The 21763-nt window shown below is 39.2% G+C and overlaps 1 protein-coding gene across 1 annotated transcript; it reads left to right on the top strand.

Moving 5' to 3' along the window:
• Positions 1 to 461: 461 nt before the first annotated feature.
• slc1a8a (solute carrier family 1 member 8a) lies at positions 462 to 20240 on the top strand. Its single transcript, XM_025898652.1, has 12 exons — positions 462 to 710; positions 7702 to 7781; positions 9341 to 9556; positions 12079 to 12121; positions 12200 to 12407; positions 13148 to 13247; positions 14179 to 14412; positions 14594 to 14788; positions 14992 to 15126; positions 15223 to 15325; positions 17055 to 17213; positions 17324 to 20240. Exons 1-12 carry the CDS (start codon positions 462 to 464, stop codon positions 17351 to 17353), a joined length of 1752 nt encoding a protein of 583 aa, XP_025754437.1. The 3' UTR covers positions 17354 to 20240.
• The last annotated feature ends 1523 nt before the right edge of the window (positions 20241 to 21763 follow it).

The raw sequence follows: 21763 nt of genomic DNA, 5'->3' as shown, positions 1-21763 counted from the left end.
GCCTTAAAAAAATGTGAATTTTAAACGTCCAACTAAATAAAGGGAGACTGAACTCTGGAGTAAATATAGTTGTCTTTGACCAACAGGTTCATTAACATTTCCTCCCCTCATGTCACGCTGACCCTGATTTGAGACTTCAAAGTGAAAGCTTAATGAGAGTCCAGCAGCTCTTCCTAAAGCTGAAGGTTCCTCTGACCCATGCTCACCCAGACTCTTTTGCCAAAAGGTGTAAAACCGAAACAACAACAACACGATTGAGTGTAGCAGCAGGACCAGATGCCAAAGGCCTGTGATATTTCCTCCACCTCTTTAAGCCTCTTAGTCCTGTAAGTCTGCCTGGCTGTCCACAGAGCTGCCTTGGCTCTGATCAGTGATCATTTAATCCTTTAGTGGAAAAGGTTGGGTCTCACAGGTTTGTCTGCCTGCCAGCCACACGTATAAACGCTCAGATCTTAGCAGGTATGGAGGAACTTCTGTTACCGAACGTTGAGGAGGAGGTGCGCTCTGACAGCAGTTCGTACGCGCCTGGAAATGCAGGGAGGACGATGGGGGACCAAATTAAGACTTTCCTCCTGAAGACAGTAAAGGGGGACCTGAGGACCGTGAAGAATTTCTTTAAGAGGAATGGGCTGCTCACGCTGTCAGTCATCTCTGTGATCACCGGCTGCACGCTAGGCTTTATGTTGAGAGGAAGTCAGATGTCTTCACAGGTACAGTTCACCTTACAGCAAACAGAATGCCATTAAACTCTCAGCTTCATATTTACGTCACGTCATTATGTCGACTGGACTTCTTCTTACACACTTTCCTTCAAATATCCTGTTAAGTCACCTTTAGTGGTGATGTCAGCCTTCACCTGGCAGGAGCTCACCTTTAAGCTCCTGTATTGATACTGTCCAACACTTTTCCTGTTAATTACTTCTCTCAGCTTTCTGCTGACCCTTTAAACACTCTGTTAGGATGTAAAATTTCAGCTTCTATGTTTACATTTTCCTTTGTAGCTGATAGTAATATTTAAAATAACCTAAAGCTTTGTGTTGATATTTTTATTTCAAATGTCTTTACATTGCCTTTACGTGCCTCGATTTATTGTGATATATCTTTTTAAATTTAAATTTCAGCTTCTGTGTTTATTACTTTTTTTTGTTTGTTTGTTTGTTTGGTTTTGTTTAGTTTTATATTTGTTTTATATATTTTTTGTGGAAATAAATAAAAAGTATACAAAACACACAGTAGCAGAGAGGGATGGAAGAGTTACCAAATTAACAAAAAACTGTAACACAACAAAACAGGAAATAAAAAAGAAGGTAAATTAACAAACTGAAAAAAAACTGCAGAACTTTTGACATTTTAATACAAAGGTTAGAGCCTTCTCCTCCACTTCTCCTAAACTCCAGTGGAGGAGTTTAAGTATCTCGGGGTCTTGTTCACGAGTGACGGGAGCGGGAGCTCGACAGGCGGATTGGTGCTGGGCTGCAGTGATGCGGACGCTGTACCGGTCCATCGTGGCAAGGAGAGAGCTGAGTGTAAAAGCGAAGTTCTCAAATTACCCATCAATCCACGTCTGTACCCTCACCCATGGTCACGAGCTGTTGGTAGAGAAGAACGAGATCGCGGATACAAACTACATTATTTTACTACAGAAATTAGGTCTTCCATTAAATGAAATCATATCTGTTTAATAGTCTCCAGTTTGCATGTAAATGAGAAAGCTCTGCACACAAAAGTTAGTTAAGGAGTCCCCCAGGGTTCTGTGCTGGAACCATTATTGTTTAAATGTCACATACATTATACAAGCTTCCCTTACACAATATCATTAGAAAACACTGCATACATTTTCATTGCTATGTCTTAAAAACACAAAGGCCTGGATTACCTCTAATTTGCTGAATTCAGATAAAACTGGGGTTATTATATTTGGCCCTAAAATATTAGAAACATGGTGTACAACTAAATGTTTGCTCTGAATGACATTACCTAGGCCCCCAGTAACACTTTGAAGAATCTTGGAGTTGCTTATGGCCAGGACATGTCCTTTAACGCACATATTAAAGTAACATGTAGGGCTCTCTTCTATCATTTTTGCAATTTAGTTAGTGCATCACTCAACAACAAACATGTTGTCGTTGAGTGATGCTGAAAACTTAGTTTGCTCTAAAAGCTCCTGGAAAAGTCTTTCAGTTGATGTAGAATACTGCTGTGAGTACTGACAGGGAATTCTCCCATATTGGTTTCTCTTCCTTTGATCCATATTTCAGCCAAAATCGAATTTAAAATCTGAGTGTAAAGACTACGTTGGTAACTGACTGCTGGTGTAAACTGTCACTATATAGATAACAGTGAAACGAACTGAATCAGTTTCCTTGAATTCAGTTCAGTTTTAATTACATAGTGCCAAAAACAGTCACCTCAAGACCCTTTCGCACACCTTGAATGAGATCCAGAGTTCCTTTACGAAGCCTGGTGAACTTTACAGAAGACATCATTATTGTGTCTTCTGTGGTGGTGTTGAGTTTAATTCTTCTGCAGCAGCAAATGGGAGACCCACTAAAAGAGAGGGAAAGATGGATGTAGGAAAATAAATCCTGATTTTAAAAACATTACAGCATTTACATTTCAACAAGGTACCTCTTTATTTACAGAGTCTAAGTCCCTGGAGGGGCCTGAAAAGTGATAATGTGCAGCAACTATACTTCTCCAGCATAGCTAAGTTTGCTATATTCTACAAGAAGAACCAGAATTTTTTTTTTAAAGTGTGACAAACCTGATGAATAATTCACAGGGAATTTGACACAGTCATTACTGTAAACAAGAAAGAAAAAGACAGGCTTCAGGAAAACTGTGAAAGTCCTAGAATGGCCAGGCTAGATCCAGAATGAAACCCACCACACGTCCAGGTCTGAACCCAACAGAGGGGGAGAAATAAAGGATGGTGAAAATTGTTTTTATATGTGATTGATTAGCAACATAGTAATATAGATTGTGCTTCTTATTTTCTAGTTTATATCAATTTTTTCTTGCTCATTGGATTGAAATCCTGAATCCAGTCCCACAACACAACACAAAGCTCAACATCACAACAAAATTTAAAACATGGCCAAAGGGACTTCAAAGAAATCACTGCAGCGATTCTACTGTAGCAACATGAAGAGGTAGAAAGGCTTATCCTTGCTTCTGTTGCCTTACGTTTGGGCTCTGCCTGCTGGCCTGGGGTCAACATGCACTCAGCACTTTAGTTTTGTGTAAATATGCTGTCTGTGCAGCTTGCAAGGAGCCCATGCTGTGTTATAAACGCAGTTGCGTCCGTCCTGGACGCAGTTTGCTTTTCACCATCACGCTTTTGGCCTTTTGTGCATTGAAAGTAAAAGTAGTGTCTATTGCTTCATTTCAAAAGTTTTTTTTTCTTTGCACAGAAATGAAGTCAGCTGGCTGCTGGTAGCTCAGGTCCAAAAAGACAAAGGCATGATTGATGTTTCTTTCTGATCAGATCTTTCTGATCTCCCCATCATGTGGATTTCTGAAGAACCTGTGTAACACAACAACAACATACTTGTAACTGTAACGTGATTATTACATTTCATACAGTAATGTGTTACATTACTGCATTACCCAAATTACTCAGCTGTGACATCACTCTGGGGTGTTGGCTAGCTTCATGATTGCACAGTATCTCTGCAGACGCTTGCAAAAGCCCAAATTTGACAGAATAATGCTGTTTTTCTGTCCTGGATGCAGTTTGCACACTTTTGTCCTTTTATGCTTTCTATATGCAGCAAGCAGATAAGCTTTATAACACAAGTGTCAATATAACTGTAACTGTAGTGTAATTATGGATAACAGTAACAAGTTACTTTATAACATATTAACCCAGCACAGGTATTGTGTTCTGGTCACCACTGTGAAGAACTATATGAACGTTTAAAAAATAAAATTAAACAAATGTCATTTCATAACAAGATTTGTTTTTACATTGTCCATTGAGTTCTTACTGTTAAAAGATGAATATACAAACCAAAGAGAGATAAAAGGGAAAACTAGAGTTTGTACCAGAAACTAATTATCCAGATATGTGATTATAATTCTAAACAGCTGCAGAGCAAAGATGATCAAACTGTTTTGGTCATATTGAGGACAAATATCAAACAGAATATTTCATTTTGTATTTGCAGGAGTTTGAGCATGTTTGGTTGCAAAGCTGAATGTACTAAGCATATTAAATAGCTGTTTTTACATTTCAACCTGATACTCATAGGATTACATATAAATATAGCACCGTGCAGTTTCAGAAATGCAGATATGCAGGATATGCAGTGCCACTTAATTTCAGTCCAACTGTTCTGTTAAGTTTCCATGTTGACAGGAACTTTTCCAAGAAATTTAGAGGCCTGTTAATTCTCTGGAGTACACACTGCAGTTGAAGAAAAACAGTGTCACAGAGCTTTAAGAGCAGCCAGTCCAAATCCACCAACGTTAATCCGTCCATGTAAGAAGTGGCTCAATTTTATTTATATAGCACCAAATCACAACAATAGTCGCCTCAAGGAGCTTTATATTGCACAGCAGCTCGTACAATAATAATAACAATTTCAGAAGACAAAATGAGTTTTTTCATTTATCTACAGTTTTTACATTTCAACCTGATATCATAGGATAAATTCTTAAGCTATTGTTTAACAGTTACTAATTATACACTTCTAATATAATGTTAATAAATAAAACCAACTAGGTTAGAAATGTTCATCTAAAAAGATTACAGTTACAGATGAGAAATAAAACTATTTACATTTATAAATGTAAATATTTGTTGCAAGCATGAGCAGAATGACACCTCTGTGCCTTGTTTCACAAATCAAACAAAGATTTTAAAGTTAACTGAGATTAACTTAATCTGAAAATGTTGATGTGATTTCAGTCTCCATCATTGTCAATCTGTGTGTCTGCAGATTCTGAAAACCCAACGAAACAACTCAGTTATGTGAAGTAAGACTGTGACCTATGAGCACATGCACTTCAGAGCATGTACTTGTTAAAAATAGTTCAGTTTGTGTGTGAACGGTCTTTCCGAGAAGAATTGATCCCTCTCAGCCAGACTACAGTCACCCCCGGGCGATTACAGCTGGACCACTCAGTGACTCTCCTGTTCTTTCTAAGTCAGTCAGTCAAGTTTATTTCTAGAACACATTAAACACAGCTTAAGGAGACCAACATGTCGGTGATATCATAGTGGGCATGGACAAGCTGTTCCTTAAACACTCACTAATTAATTTATTTTAATTTGCCTGCCTGTATCAGGTATATATGTTGGTTTAATTCAAATATGCAAACTTGTTTCCTCAAACATAAATAATAAATAAAATAATGTCAATCCTGCAAACTTATGAGAGAATAGGAAAGTGAAAGACGACTTCTTCATTTTAAGTTAAATGCACTTTATATAAACTTGGTTTTATAAGCAGTTTTATGAAAAATAAACTCAGAAAAAAAACATTATGAATGAGCTGCTTTTTTAGAAAGCTGAGAGTAATCACAGTATTTACATTATGTGTTATGACACAGAGATTTATTCTTGCATCCTTGTGGAATTAACGTTTTTTGTTTTTATTTACTTTTACATACCATTTAGTTTGGTCCTAAACTGAATTTAAAAAGTGAAAGAGAAGAGAACTACAGAAATGATGCAACTAAAGCACGACTGGTCTGTGTCATATCAGCAGACTTTAGAAACACATCCTGACTAACAGTGACTATTTTTAGCTACAGATAGAGATAATACGCCAAGTGGCCAACACTTTGTCAATCCAGCTCCATCATTCTGAAAGATAAATAAACTAAATAATCATAACTAAGTAATTAGGTAACCAAGTATCAATAAAAGGCAGCACTGTGATCATAAATATTGAGGCCGATGAATTCCTTGCTGGAAGCTCCGTTTATGTGGTGCAAACTTTCACAAATCCTTACTGGCTGATAAACTTCTGTCCTTTGTGTTAAATGATTGAACATGAGGCATGATGCCATATTTTAATGGCTGTAAAAAGAAAGATTATTTTATTTTAATTCATATTATTGTTGTTGTTGTTGTTGTTGTTGTTACTGTTTAAATTTGATTTGTCTATAACAGATGAGACAGGATTGAGGACCTGATGTGTTTGATTTCTGATAAATACTCAGTCTCAAATTTTCATCAGAACCTGTTCATAAGAGTTTACAGTCAAGTCAAGTCATCTTTATTTAAATAGCACATTTAAAGGACATCAAGTGTCTGCCAAAGTGCTGAACAGAGGGATGATATAATCAAGTAAAAAGAATTAAAATAGATCAGATGAAAGGATATAACATAACAGTATATAGCTCACTGGCCACTTAATTAGTTACACCTTGATAGTTCCTGTTAGGACCACGTTTTTGCTTTCAGTGCTTCATGAATTCTTTGTGGCATAGATTCAACAAGGTGCTGGAAGGTCCTCAGAGATTTTGGTCCAGATGGACATTATTAGACATTATAGCATCACAAAGTTACCCCAGATTTGTCAGCTCTACATCCATGATTGAAATCTCATGTACCACCATATCCCGATGTTGCTCCACTGGACTGAGATCTGGTGACTGTGGAGGTCGGTCAGGCTGTGGCATGTAAATGATCCTCAGTTGGTACTAAAGCACCAAACGTTTGACAAGAATCTGCTCACGATTACACCTCCACATCCGGTATAAGCTGTTTGTAGGCAGGTTAGAACCATGCTTTCATGCTGTTTACACCAAACTCTAATTCTACCTTCCAAATGTTGCACCGGAAATGAAGACTCATCAGACCAGGCAACATTTTCTCCAATATTCTTTAGTGCCATTTTGGTGAGTCTGTGTGGTTTTGCATTCTTAGCTGCTGCTGTAGCTCATCTGCTTTAAGGCTTGATGTAATTCACATACTTTGGTTGTATTTAGTGGTTATTATATCTTATCATCTTCTGACCTCTGGCAGCAATGAGGCATTTTCAAACAGAGAACTGCTTCTCACTGAATATTTTCTCTATACCTGCCAATTGGTTGAGACTTTTATTAAGGAGCAGCCAAACCGGTGCACCAGACAAAGTGAATGTAAGATAAATGCTTGGATTGAAAATTTGGAAACTGAAATCTCCGTGGAGGATTGGAAACCAGGCTGTGCTGTAACTCTGTGAAAACACATTTCAGACTTGCATGCTAACATTATTTAATGGAAATATATGGAACTCCTGTCAAATTCAATTATCTAAAAACGTCATATCTTTTTAAGCATGGACCCAGAGTTTCTGTATGAACAAATGGCCTGTTGTAATTATCCGTTATGTGAACTGAGTTTATGAAGTTTTCAGTGATTCAGCACGATGTGCGTCATGTCCAGTGTGTCACCCTCTGTGGGTGTATGACCAATCTGTGGCTCCGTCTCTCCATAAAATCTGTCCAAAGTTTTGTTCCAACTAAAAGTTTAAGGCCATGAAACAAAACTTTAGCTTTGTTAATCAATTTCTTTTACATTAACCTCTTGGTTAAAACTGTCAGAGAAATTCATGTGATTCAATTTATCAAATGTAAATGAATGAAATCTGTTTAAACTGTTACACAGAGCTGCATTTCAGACCTTAAATGAACATTTTAGGTCTGACAGATTACAAGTGAAAACCTTTGTTATTTTTAAAAAAGTGATTGTTTTTGTCTCTACAGGCCAAGATCTACTTCTCTTTTCCTGGTGAGCTGCTGATGAGGATGCTGAAGATGCTCATCCTTCCTCTCATCACGTCCAGGTGGGTCAATGTACCAACACACTGTACGACAAAATCACTGCAATCAGAACCATGAGGCTTTACAACAGTCTGCACTCTGTAGGGTGCAGTTAGATTTCCTTAAAGTGGACTGTTTTGCTCAGCTTTGTATTCTTGTACTAGAGTAGCTTTGTATGATTCAAATAATCCATCCAGTCATGCACGTGGGCTTTGAACGCTGTCCTAGGGTGAGAAATAGTCCCAATCAAATAATAATTTTTTATACTGGGCCTTAGTGCAGACCCTAAGTTCATCCTCTGTCTGAAACATTGGAAATAAGCTATTTTAGCTCCTCCCCCTTTAATATAACTTTCTTCTGATAAGATGCTCCTCTCAAACTTCTCGCTGAAGACGCAGGTTAGTGGGGCTTCTGTGTTCACAACCATAGATGCACATTTAAGGATACGACCTTTAGAACAGTCTGAAGCCTGAGTTTGTGGCTTGCAGGGATTACTGATCTCATTATTTGAAACTCTGGCCACATGAACCCACGAGAAGAGAAAAGCCCCCTATAGAACTCTTAGAATTAGAAGGCTGTGATGTTAAATCTCTTGTTTTAACAAAAGCACCTTAAAGGATCATCCCACTTCATTTGAGCCTGCTGTATTTCCTGTGTGTTGTTTTTCTGCAGGTCAGCTTTGCACTCCCCAGAGAGTGTATCTATCTATGACTTTAAACATGAACTGTGCCAGTTGTGGTAAATTATTATTATTATTATTATTATTATTACAGTTATTTTAGTTAAATATGCAGTATTTTACCTGTTTGTTAGGAACAGTCCAGCTTGTGTGTAAATTGTTTTTCCAGGAACAGCAGAGCCTTCTAACTGAGACTGAATCTATCAGCAGGAGTTTTGTTGCAAATCATAGTCGGTGTGTAACCACATATGTTTCCTCACCCACATGGTTAAAGAAAATCCATCAATTATGCGTATAAAGATATCAAACAAAGGCATATTTATTTAACAGCATATTAACAGCATATTTATTTGGAAACTTTTGCTGATACTGATTCTGACACTTATGACACTTATAAGATATATCCAGTCTAGTCCAATGACAGGACTCATGGACTTTATTCATATGAGTGATTTAAAGAATCTCCTCCACAAATTTTCAACTAGAAGCGTAAATCCTCTAAAAGAAAAACAAATGGATAGCTCCACATATTTGGCTTGACACAGACTTTCATGGCCTTCCTCACAAAACCTCAGTGTGATTTGTGTCTCCTCCCAGCATCAAATCTACTTAAGAAGGCCACCCACAAAAACAACTGTGTCCATGGCTTTCTATCAGTAAAATTTCAGTCTTCTCTTAAGTAGTAAGTACAGAATTGTTTTCTAACACCAGAACGGGATTTTGCTGTTAGATATGTCCCCAAACTGGTTTTAAAACAAATAGTCTGAAGAAGCAGCCGAAATCTATTATAGATTTTCTTATTCAGTACCTCTCAGTCAGCACTATGGTACAGTTGTATATCCTCTCTGTTGATGGATCCAGACTATTTTCTAAGTCACCCTCTGTCCTTGCCTTGCTGTGCAGTTTAATGTCGGGTCTATCATCGATGGAGTCAAAGGCATGTTGCCGAATGGGTGTCCTCACCGTCACATACTACCTCTGGACCACCTTCATCGCCGTAGTGGTCGGCATCTTGCTTGTGATCATCATCAAACCAGGTGTGGGGACAGAGATGGAGAGCAACCGGTTGGGTGGCGGGCCTGTCATGACCTCGGCTGATGCCCTCCTCGACCTCATCAGGTGTGACAGGTCAAAAGTCAGCTGGAGACTCTGGAATGGTCCCTGTTATGTGTGTGGTGACAATTGTTCTCTGTGTTTGAAAGAGCAAACTGTAAAAGAAACAGTGAAAGTAAATGCTAAAAAAAGATGACTGCAGATGATGGCAATGTCATGAAACCGCTGTGTAGCAAGCAGGAAGAGGACCCCAATGTAGGACTTGTGAGACAGACTGAACCCAAAACACGGGTTTTATTAGCTGGCAACTGACTGGTTAATAAAAACACAATGACAGAGCAGGGAAGGAGCAAATTGACTGAGAAACTAGGACTAGTGGAAAAACATACAGACAGATGAGCACACAGCATAAAGGATAAAGGAGGACACAACAAAGAACAGAAGCAAACTGAGGGTTTAAATACACATGAGGAGATTAGGACAGAGTGGACACACCTGGGGAACACAGCTGAACAAAATCTAAGTAACAAGCCAGAGGAAGCAAAAACTGAAACACATGAACGTACAAACGTAGTAAAAAAGGGAAATCAGACTATGGGGGAGATAGGACACAGAGAGACGGGACAGACACAGGGACACAGGGACAAAACTGGGGAGACAGAAAAAGGATCAATAAATCAGGAATCAGGAAACTGACAGCACAAAAACCAAGGTCATCATAAGTCCAGGAATGTGAAAATAACACTATAACCAGAAGACTATAATATACAGAATACAGAACAAAAATACAAGATTATCAAAAATACAAAACCAGAATATCCCAAATACCCTCAAAACTCTTGGTCCAAGACTCAGGGACCATGAGAGATTCTATGAACGCTGTATTCAGTGCGCTAAATCTCATATTGTTTTGCTGTGTAGTTCGTAAAAAGTTTCACACTTAACTTGGTGAATGTGCAGAAACTGAATGTGCCAGGCTGTTTCTCTAAATAACAACAAAATTCCCATGAACCTCGGGTACTGCTGCTGTGGAGGAAAACACACATCAAAAGGATAATTCTGGTTTATTTCACTTTGGTACATGTCCTCTGATGGTGCTTGTTGCATCTCTGTGGCCTCTGTGAGATTCGGGGAAACGAGGATTGGCACACAGCAGCATAGAAACGTGCACACAGCTTTACAGTTTGTTTTGAGTATTAGAGATCACCGTCCGGATGCACATCCACTCTGACCTATTCAGCTGAACTGAGGTCAACAAAACGTAGAAAAGACACCAACACACACTCTCTCTTCTTCTCTCACACACACATAAATCCAATTAGAGTCCAGGGCTGATCAGTATATTTTTGGTAATCCTGCAGGGATAAGTGATAGATTAACCGAGTCAGTGGCGGTGCATGATCTCTGCTGTGGCACGTTGGCAGACCAAGCTCTCGTGCCATGTTTGAAAGTCACTCCCATGTTGGAAGGATTAGTTGGATTGTTTACCTCCTGAGGTGATGAACCCCTCCCAGCAAAGGGTGCAGACAGTCATCCTATAGAGGATAAACATGGAAACACTCATATGTTGTAAACATTCATGAGTCATCTGATGATAACAGTTGTCAGCCTACATGTGCTGCCTTTTCTCTCATTAGTATGGCTGAAATATTGAGTTGGATACATTTTGTTGTATGTTTTCACCATATTTAGGAACTATTTAATAACAGCATAATTTAGCCAGTATAAAACATCGACATCTACAGCTTTTCTGTATTTCTAAGTATCTGGTCAGGTATATCAGAGTTTTCCAAAAAAAAAAAAATCAGCCTTCCCAGTTGTGATTGCATTGTAGATGTTCCTGTGAATGCTGTTTCCTAGAGTTACATCTATCCATCCATCCAGTCATTTACTGTAACTTTTCCAGGTCCCCACTTTCCTCTCCTCATCCCCTAATTCATCGCAAAGGCATTTCCAGGCACTTACTAATGTACAACCACTTATCCAAATCAGCCACCAGCAAGGTTATTCTAACTCACAGATAGCTGCAAATTTCTCAAAGGATGATGGCGTCTGACCTCAGTAATTGCAAACTGAAGAAGTACTTCAAACCAGATTTGAAGTATTGTAAGCATGGTGATGAAAGATTGCTTGTTTTATTTCAACCAAGATTCTATCTGAAATCTAAAATACATAATGATCCTGAGCACTCCATGGAATAGCTTATAGGGAGAAAATGGAGGATTATTCATAGCTGATTTAAATCCCTGGAGTTATGTCTTGGGGTGCAAAAAGTCCCAGGTCTGAATCCTGGATGAGCCCCCAATATGTAGAAGAGCCACCCAAGTGGTGCTGCTAAATAAAGTTTATTCCAAAACAAAAAAATAATAAGACCAGAAACGGACAACATGGAGGAATCCTAGGCTCCTCCTATGCAGAAGAGGCAGCGGGTGGGAGGAGTTTGGTTGGGAATTCATCAAATGCTGATGTTCACATGTTGTTGAGGTCGTCCCTCAGTACCTGTATAAAACACCACATGAAACAAAACCACCACATAACACAGTTTTGTTTTGTTTTTTAAAGCTAAGTATGTCATTTGTTTTTCACAGAAACATGGTTCCTTCCAATCTAATTGAGGCCACGTTTCAACAGGTAAGACAACAGAATTGTGTCATTTCTTTAATGCTACAAGCTCGAATCCTGTAACTAAATATGATTTTCTTTCTTTAGTACAAAACAGACCTGATTCCCATCCTCAAAGTCCCAACCAAAACAATTCAGCCCAACTTTGTCTATGTGATCCCTGATGACAATGACCCCAAAGGGCGCATGGTGTACCTCGAGCTGACTCCTCCTCCAGATGTCATATACAAGACAAGTCCAGGCAGCAGCCAGCAGATGAATGTCCTTGGCATCGTTATCTTCTCTGCAACTATGGGTGAGTGGGATCGGGGTTGCAAACATCGTAAATTTTGAAACCTCATCATTAGCGTTTTCACTGCCAACATGTTGGTTTTTGTAACCAGAAATGACCTGATCAGAAATGACCTGATCAGAAATGACCTGATCAAAAATGACCTGTTCATTTCTGACTCTGTTTTTTTCTTTTTCTTTTTGGACACCACTAGAATATGGTTTGCATGATTGACAGTTAAAAATAATCTTTATTCATACTTCTATAGTGTAGCCCCTAAGTTCATCCACCTTGTGAAACAAGCTTTTCCTGCTGTGAGGCCAACATCTCTTTAACTCTTTTCTGCTTGAAAGCCTACTAAGAGTAACCCTTGAATCTTTTTTCTAAACTGAGCAGTTTCTGTCATATCTAAGATATGACAGAAACTGCTATTTTGTTATATAACAAAAAAATGTTATAAGATATTATCTTTATATGACAATATATGGGTCCCAGAACTGAAAAAAAATGTCTGAAACTGAATAATCAGTGCACAGTGAAGTCTATTCTTTTGGCTTGGAGGGATTACTTCTTTTATAATATGTGCATGCGTACGCGCAAGTGTGACAGACAATAAGGAAAACATAATAGTTCCACTTTCAGGTTGTGTGATGAACCAGTCAAGACCAATTTTACTTAATTTATGGGCAAAATCTGTGATAACATTTACAGAGCTGAAGCTTGCATAGACACGCAAGCATAATCAATGTTTATGTGTGCTGCAGGTTTGTTGCTGGGCAGGATGGGAGAGCGAGGAGTCCCACTGATCAATGTCTGTCAGTGCATCAACGAGTGCGTCATGAAGATCATCAACGCTGCTGTTTGGTGAGATGAAAACTCAGAGTACAGTCATACAGTTAGGAATCTGTTAACCCCCACAATAACTTCAAATTGACAATCAAAGACAAACTGATGTGCACACTCTCAGTTTTAATTTGAGGGGTTGAACAATGCCATGCAGAGCCTATGTTACAATTGCAACTTTCTACACCTGTGTTTGAATTAAAAGTGCATGGTTGGCTTTGTAAATAAGCCATGAAAGCTTGTAGTGGTTGATTCATTTGACTTTACTGTTATTCACATTACTGAAAATGAATGTCACTATCCCAACAAAAATTAAACTAAACCACAAAAACAAATCCCACTGGATGAAAAATAGTCACAACAACACATCATTGTATATATTTTTTTATTATATCCTTAACTAGCTGTGTTTTTGTGTTTATATGTGTCGACTGTCAAGACAAATACCGCGAGGAGATTTAAAACTGTAGCAAGGCTTTAAAACCTTAACGCTCAACACAAACAGATGCAGCTCTACGGGTTTTATTCTGTATGCATGTATACACCTAAGTCTGAATCAACCCTCAAAGAATGCTATTGTTGGTGAGATCACACGTGGAGCTAAACCAGAACCATTCTCACCCAACATAACAGGACGTCTATGGAATGATCAAAAAATGGAAGAAGAACAGTCATGAAGTTCCTGAGAAGATGATCTTAAATGGGAGAGGCTGTTTGTTTTTCTACATTTTTCATATGAAAAATATTTTGTGAGTTATTTTAATATAGTAACTCTTTCTTGCAAAACCCCGATCAAATTTTCTAAAATAATGCTCCGTGGACTTCAAGAAATCTATGTTCATAAATCTAAATAAACTAATGAATGTTTATTACTAAAATGTTACCTTAAGCTTCAGAGACAAACGTCACGTTTAGCGCCTATAGGATTCATAATGGTGTTCTGTTCTTCCAGGTATTTTCCATTTGGTATTATCTTTTTGGTGGCGGGGAAGATCCTGGACATGCAGGATCCGAGCACACTGGGGAAGAAGTTGGGCTGGTACGCCGTTACTGTGCTCACCGGGCTCTTTGTTCATGGACTTGTCCTCCTTCCTCTCTTCTACTTCCTTCTCACCAGGAAGAACCCCTTCAGCTATATCCGTGGCCTCCTGCAGGCCATGGTCATCGCCCTGGCAACCTCCTCCAGGTCAGCCCTACTTTAACCTGCTTCCCACGCTTCAGTTAGTTAGTCCTGGAAAGGTTCATAGCAAATATGCTAAACCGTAACTGAGCAAAACAGATTCTCTACTTCATGAGAATCCGAGAGTGAAGCTACGAAACAGAATATGCGCCTATTAATGTTTTATTTGAATGCCACCTGTCCACAGCTCTGCCACACTGCCTATCACCATGAAGTGTTTGTTGGAAAACTGTCATGTGGACCGGCAAATCGCTCGTTTTGTTCTCCCAGTGGGTGCCACTATCAACATGGATGGCACAGCTCTCTATGAGGCAGTGGCAGCCATCTTTATTGCTCAGGTTAATGACTACGAGCTGGACTTTGGCCAATTGGTCACCATCAGGTAAAATGAGACAGATACTTTCACTTTATCTGTATAGAACCAGTTTGTGTGCATGGGGAGACACAGATTATACTCTCCTGTATAGCCAATGGAGCCTTTTAAAACTTTATGAAAATACATAATAAACATTCAAGAAGCCTGCTGTCTGCTCATTTTCTTTCAGTTTTGATCTCTAACTCTCCTCATGTCTCCCCGTCTTCCAGTATCACAGCTACAGCCGCCAGCATTGGAGCAGCTGGGATTCCTCAGGCTGGTCTGGTTACCATGGTAATCGTACTCACATCAGTAGGCCTGCCACCAGATGACATCACACTAATCGTAGCCATTGATTGGATCCTGTAAGTGCTGATTATGGAAAATCACAGGTTTCAAAGGATGGAATCAGGCCTTGGTAAGGTGGTCTTGTGGCATTTTCTATGTCCTTTTCTCTGCAGTGACAGGTTTCGTACCATGATCAACGTTCTTGGTGACGCCCTTGCAGCGGGAATCATTGCGCACCTCTGTCGGAAAGACTTTCCCCTGAGCACAGCAGGAAAGGTAAAAATGATCGACTACACCTGGTAGTTTCCATTTGCCAGCATAAAAGGATTTGCTTGACCGCACTCTTTGAATTGACCGATGCTATGAACAATGGCAAAGTAATCTCTCTTCTTGGAATTGGAATTTGGAAACATTATTTAAATTGGTTAGGTTCCTGGCACCGGTCAGGGCTTTGGAAAGCAGTTTTGATGTCTCTTTGGAATTATCTCATTGTAATGTGATGATGTATGAACCCTGCTTCCAGGTCCAAACTACTCTGTGTTTGTAAGGCTGTTGTGTTTTCGGTATGTTTTAATGCTTTTTATCTTGTTCTGTTTGGACACATTCAATTCATTTGCAATATACCAGTACCACTAGCAGCAAAACAACAGCAGAGAACGATGCTACCACCACCTCACCTTTTACTCCTCAAAACATACCTCTTGTCATTTTGGCCAAATAGGTCAAACTTTGTGTCATCTTACCATTAAACTTTTCTCTAGAAAGTCTCCATGTGGACAAATTTAAGTTGAGGTCCAAGTTCTAAGAGAACCAAGAGAACTTCCCACCATGTGCAACTCTGGAGTTCTCTTTCTTAGATCTTTACTTTTTTCTTTGGACTTTCCCAATCTTCTCAGGATTGGTCAGTCCAGTGAGTGATGTCAAGCAAAACTACAAATCATGTTTATCATGTGAGAAGTTTATAGGCCTTGGCCTTGTCAAGTCAAAAGACACTGTAGAACATGCTGCACCTCTTATTAAAGTATTTAAGTGATTATATGTACATATCAGGCGGGGCCTGTTTCTTCTTGTACTGGCCCAATGTTAGAGATAATCCAAGACTGAAAGATGGATGCTGTACAAGCATCCCGTTCTGGAAAAAGAACAGTTCAAAGAATTAACTGAGAGCCCAAAATGACCATGAAATTTGTTCCTGTGATTAGTGGATATAAACCTTTGACCACAACTGTATATCAGTATGATCCTGTTTTTTAAAAAGATTTTTTTTTAATGCTGTGTAATAGGTTAATATAACAGAACGTAGTGATGTGCAAACTGTTTAGAGTCTGTTTTGAATAGAAAATACTTAAAAACTCTCAACAACAAATTTACTCAACTCATCAGCAAATTTGAAAACATTTGTCTCATCATTGTATTTATGGGACTTTTACCTTTATTAAAGGGTTTTGGCCATGTTCCATTTATATGACTGTCTTTATATGACCAACTTTACTGGAGACAGACCACATATCTCTGTATGTACCTGATGACTATAAAGCTGAGACTGTGACCTGTTACTTCATTCATGTCTCTGAACGTAATCAGATTACAGCAGTAGGTGTGTTCAGATTGGACCAACAACTACACAGGATTAAAGCTCCTACTGTCATCCTGAGCCTCAGACTAGCTCCACCCATTTCTACTGAACTCAGTGCTCCATGTTGCCAGGAAGAACAGTCTGTTAATAGATAGCCACAGTCGTGATAGCCCATCCAGAACCTGTTTCTGTCACAGTCAATTTACGAGCCCTGATCAACATTTCTTGACACAATTTCTTGAGTTGTTTTGGGCATGTTGCTTTAAACACCTCTTTGTGAGAAGGCAGATGTTCTTTTCTGTGTTCTGAATTAAGTTGGAGTTGGTTAATCTAGATTAGCAATGCAACTGGTTTTTAGCTAGCTTGCTGATTAAGCACGCTGTTCTTGCTGCAGTAAGAGGCTAACATGTTTTTGCACTTCGTCTGCAGCCTGTGCCATCCTACGGGACACAGACTCCGCACAAAAACTCCAACACGGTCAATGTGCCAATGACGGAAATGCACACACACAAAGACTGCACGTTTGATTTGACGGGTGATTCGGTGAGCCAGATGAACGCACACACAGTCTACTACAACATCTGCCAGGTGTGAATGGAGAGAGTGGAGCAACTCACCTTACAAAGGTCCACCTGGGTCCGTGAGACCTCATAGTGCCATCTGAACAGGATTGTTAAGAAGAGATTAATTCTATACAGGAACCTCCTTCTTGGTGTCAGCTTGATTAAGCTAACTTGAGGTGGAGGTGGCCAAAACTGGACTGAAGCTTATTTCGGAGCTTCTCTTGCTCATCAAGGACAAGAAATGTGGGAGGTAATACATTTCAACAGCCTCTATTGTTCTCATTTTCAGCACTCCAGCAACCCCTCAGCTTATCTGTTGTCTCAAAAAAGCTTTTGTCTCTTTAAGGCCTGGGCATGAGCCCAAGTTCATCTGATTACGCGTCTTCTGGAAGCCTGCAGAGGGGCAGCACCCAGTGCTCGTGAACTTGCAGCACAGAGCAGTCTGAAGCTGGCACTTTTTGTTCACTGGGATTACTTTTACATTTAAGACATCAGAGATTGCAGCAGTGAATACAGGACAGAAAACAAGAAAAAGCAGATAGGGTCCTTTTAAAAGAAGCCCTCCAGTTACATGGATTGCAGGCTTTATTGCATTGGCTTATTTTGGTCCACTGTGGCTGAAACAAATGGGTTTGTGTTGCTGTGCGAATCATAGCCACCATGTGGTTAGAATGACTGGGTATCACATGTCATGAATTAACGCCACCTAAATGTCAAACTATTGTTTTTATTATTATTGTATGTAACTGCAGGTAAAATGAGTTTTCCTTTCAGGATAAGTTCATTTTATTCCGGGTTCACATAAGAAATCCAGTTCCTGATGTTGCCACTGGCAAGACACCGAACTGTGATCTGATTGGCTGATGCTCAGTGGGCACACAGGTTAAGGGTTAAAGTGTAATGAACAAATCCAAGTGCTCTTCATCTTGTAGAGTCAACCTTCTTCTGATTCCTTTGTATACAGTAGCATGCTGGCATGCGTTCTCACTGACTTCATGCAAAGTCGAGGTGCATTATTTTCTTCTTTTAGTTTTTTTTTCACTTGAATATTGCAAGGTAAACAAAGTGCTGTAGGGATTTGTGGAATTTTGTCGATGACAGTTGCAGCTAATGTGAACAGATTTTAATTCAGTCCTGGGTCTACTAAACATTCAGAATTGGTTACTTTCAGGGGCCTCTGGAGCCACAAAACCAACTTTCTGTTAAGCCCCGGAGATTTGAAGAGCACCACATAAATAAGTGCTCTCAATTTACTAATTCACTTTTAAGGATTACTGAAAGGAGCTCTGCGTAATTTATAGAAAAATCAGCATTATGGGGCTCAAGTTTGTGCATAGCTGATGCTCACACTCCATCCTCAGTGACAAAACGTAGTTGACAAAGCTTTTCTGAACCACTAAGATGCACTGTATGTGCTATATGTCTTCTATGTAATACAACAACTCATGTCATCTGAGTTGACGTGATGAAGCTACCAATACTGGCTAAGTGCTGAATGACGTCATTGACATCTCTTGTAGCTCAAGAGATGTCCACAAAATTTGATCTGATACAACCAACAGTTGCAAGGGAAAAATTTGGATATCAGCTACAAATTGAAAGGTTGGTGGTTGGATCTCCATCTGCTCCAGTCTATATGTCAAATATCCTTGGGCAAGTTGCTCTCTGATGCATCCATCTGAGTATGAATGCGTGTGAATGTTAGATAGAAAGCACTTACATAGAAAAAGCATAGAAAAAAGTGCTTGTGTGAATCAGTGTGAATGGATAAAATAGGTCACACAGAGGGTGCTGTACCAAAAGCCTCCTTGTGATGGCTTTGGTTGCTAGCAGACTACCCATAGTTTGTTACCCATAGTTTGCATGTAAGACATGAGATTATATGCAAACACTCAAAAGCTGCTCCCCAGATGGTAGTCAAACTGTAAAAACTGCAACACAAGCCAGAAATGGAGAATAACTGCCTTTAACGCAAAAGTTACGCCTCAGCACTACAATCAATACGTTTCAACACACCCAACTCTATAAAATACATATATCTATATTAAATTAAAAGCACAACAATAAGTAATTGGTATGTAGAAATTGGTGTTCTGAGAGCACAACATTTTCAGTTGCATGTTGTGTTTGTTGTTGTGTTTATCTTCACAATAATATTTCCAGATCCAAATGTCAAAAATTCATTAATCTGAACAATATGGATCCCTGGAAATTTTGACACAATAATAGTGTTATTAATGTTTTCTAATTATGTACTATTACTTATTTCTTTAACCTTTCCATTACTTCTTAGTTGTGTATATTACCTTGAGTTTGGGAGTCTGTACTGAAAATAAGAATAGAACGAAAGATTTGTATGTTGCATGAATTGATGTTCAGTGGTTGGGATACAGCTCTTTAAACTACTTGAAGTGCCCCTGAATGTCTCTGTTTTAAAGTAGCTTCTTTTTTTTGGTTGAGTTAAATGTGAAAATGTAGACCTGCCTTAATCTACAGTTGTGGTAAGAAGTTACATACAATACATCATAGGGATAAATCCAGCACCAGTAACTTAAAGAACTAAGTTACTACATGTATATACAGTATTGATTCTATATATAAACGTCTAGAGCCAATTCTTATTTTTTTTTAAGTAATTAAAGGCATATAATGTTCAATCACTCCACCCTGGGAAAAGAACAGCTCAAAAAACCATTGAAAGCTCGGTGTTACCATGGCATTAATGCCCATGATGAGTGAATGTAAACTTCAGGCCACAACTGTAAATACTGTTAACCTCAATGTTCTTCTGCCAACACACACCATCAGCCCAACAAACGTTAGCATTTCCAACTTTTACTGAAGTTTTACTGAAATTTTGTCTTCATCAAAATGCATCTTGTATATACAGTATGACACTTGTGTTTGTTTGTTTTTTATATGGTGTGTTATTTGTCATTTATGTTTGTTTGTTTTTTTAAATAAATACATGTTAATATATACATAAATTCTTTTTCATGAAGATATTTCTGCACATATGCCAAAGTGAGTCAGAAATATCCTGCAATGAATGGAAAGCCAGAACTTCCAAACTTGCAGAACTTGACCTCCATCTATCTTTTTTGACGTGTTCGGGGTCAGGTTACAGGGGCAGCAACCTAGCAAAGGTTGCAATTGAGTACAGCCTCAGTGTGCATGGGGTCGTTTTGGCTATGGAGCTGAAAGTCCAGTGATCTCATTTTTATGTAACACAAACAACACAGCAAATGAAAACATTGAGGAGGTGCTATACCTGCTGCTAAACTGATGGTAAACATGTGCACTTCATCATGTTGCTTTGTGTGAAGACATTTCTCTCGTGTGCGTTCAAAAAGGGCAGTTTTGATTTTTGTGAAGGAGTTGCTCCTTCGTGCCACTGACTGACCTATCGGCAGCACGCAGTCTGTTGATGTCACATTTTCAGTGGCGTGCATCACTTGAAACCCCAGAGCAGTAGGCACTAAAAAAGTACCAGGTACCAGGTGCTACCAAATAATGGAAAGCCCTAAAAACCGAACTGAGTCAAGCCGGGCCAGTAGGTACTAGTGGAACAGGGCTATAGAAAGGCCGGCCACCCTTTGAAGAAAGCTCATCTCCACCTTTCAGTATCGACATGTCCTTCCAGTCACTACCCACAACTTGTGACCGTAGGTTTTGATTTGATATACCTTTATTAGTCCCACAAGGGGAAATTTCATAGGTGAGCGTAGGGACATAATTGTCTTTTACCTTTTATTTTGTTCATAAAAATTATAAACTTGGTGATGAAGGGCAGCTATGGCAGAGTCCAGTACCCAATACTTATTGTTCAACTCATTGTTGACAATGCGGCCCAAGCTCTTGCAATGGTTGTACTCTGACTAAATGGCTTGTGGGAAAAAGTCAGACAACCCATACAGCCAAAGCATCTCACAAAGGAGGGATGCAAATGATCACCTTCTCTTCACAAAGTTCACAAAACCCATGGGAAAACCCAGATGCACCCTCAAATATCTTTGAAAGGACAGAGACCTGATCCAGCATTCTGTAACCAGGATGAAAACCACTATGTTTCTCCTGAATCTGAGGTGAGACTAACGGATGAAGTCAGCAGGACCCCACTCACACTATACACTGTGTGAGTAGAGGACTGCCTTCTCTTACTAAGTTGCCCGACAGCGTGCCAGAATCTCTTTGTGGCAGATTGAAAAATGCAGCCATGGAAAACTTGCCAAATATTTATCTGCCAATGTCAAACGGCTCAAACACAACGGCTGATTCAAGAATGGGATGCCATCTATATGACCAAGCTGGTGACCAGCATGAGGAGATGCCAGGCTGTTTTGCCTGTGTATGGTTCTTCCACGTGCTACTGAGACTATTGTTTATTAAATAAATGAATTGTTAAATTGCTTGTTTCTGCAGATTTCAATAATCTAATCCAATAAACACAAAAGTCACAAACAACTCCACAGCAGAATAATCTGTTTGGCAATGGAAGTTTTTCATGGGTGCAACCCACTCAACCCTGCTGCTCAACCCACCAGTGGATTTTTCTTACAAATGTAGCACAATTTA

The sequence above is a fragment of the Oreochromis niloticus genome, linkage group LG15 (genome assembly GCF_001858045.2).
Source record: "Oreochromis niloticus isolate F11D_XX linkage group LG15, O_niloticus_UMD_NMBU, whole genome shotgun sequence".
In the NCBI taxonomy this organism is placed as follows: Eukaryota; Metazoa; Chordata; class Actinopteri; order Cichliformes; family Cichlidae; genus Oreochromis; species Oreochromis niloticus.
Note: the sequence above shows the minus strand (reverse complement) of the source record. Positions and strands in the feature narration are given on the sequence as shown.

Coding starts and splice junctions, on each gene's coding strand:
- slc1a8a (XM_025898652.1), top strand. CDS start 462: ATGGAGGAACTTCTGTTACCGAACGTTGAGGAGGAGGTGCGCTCTGAC. Junction 711..7,701: donor GAAGTCAGATGTCTTCACAG/GTACAGTTCACC, acceptor TTGTCTCTACAG/GCCAAGATCTACTTCTCTTT. Junction 12,408..13,147: donor TATCTTCTCTGCAACTATGG/GTGAGTGGGATC, acceptor TGTGTGCTGCAG/GTTTGTTGCTGGGCAGGATG.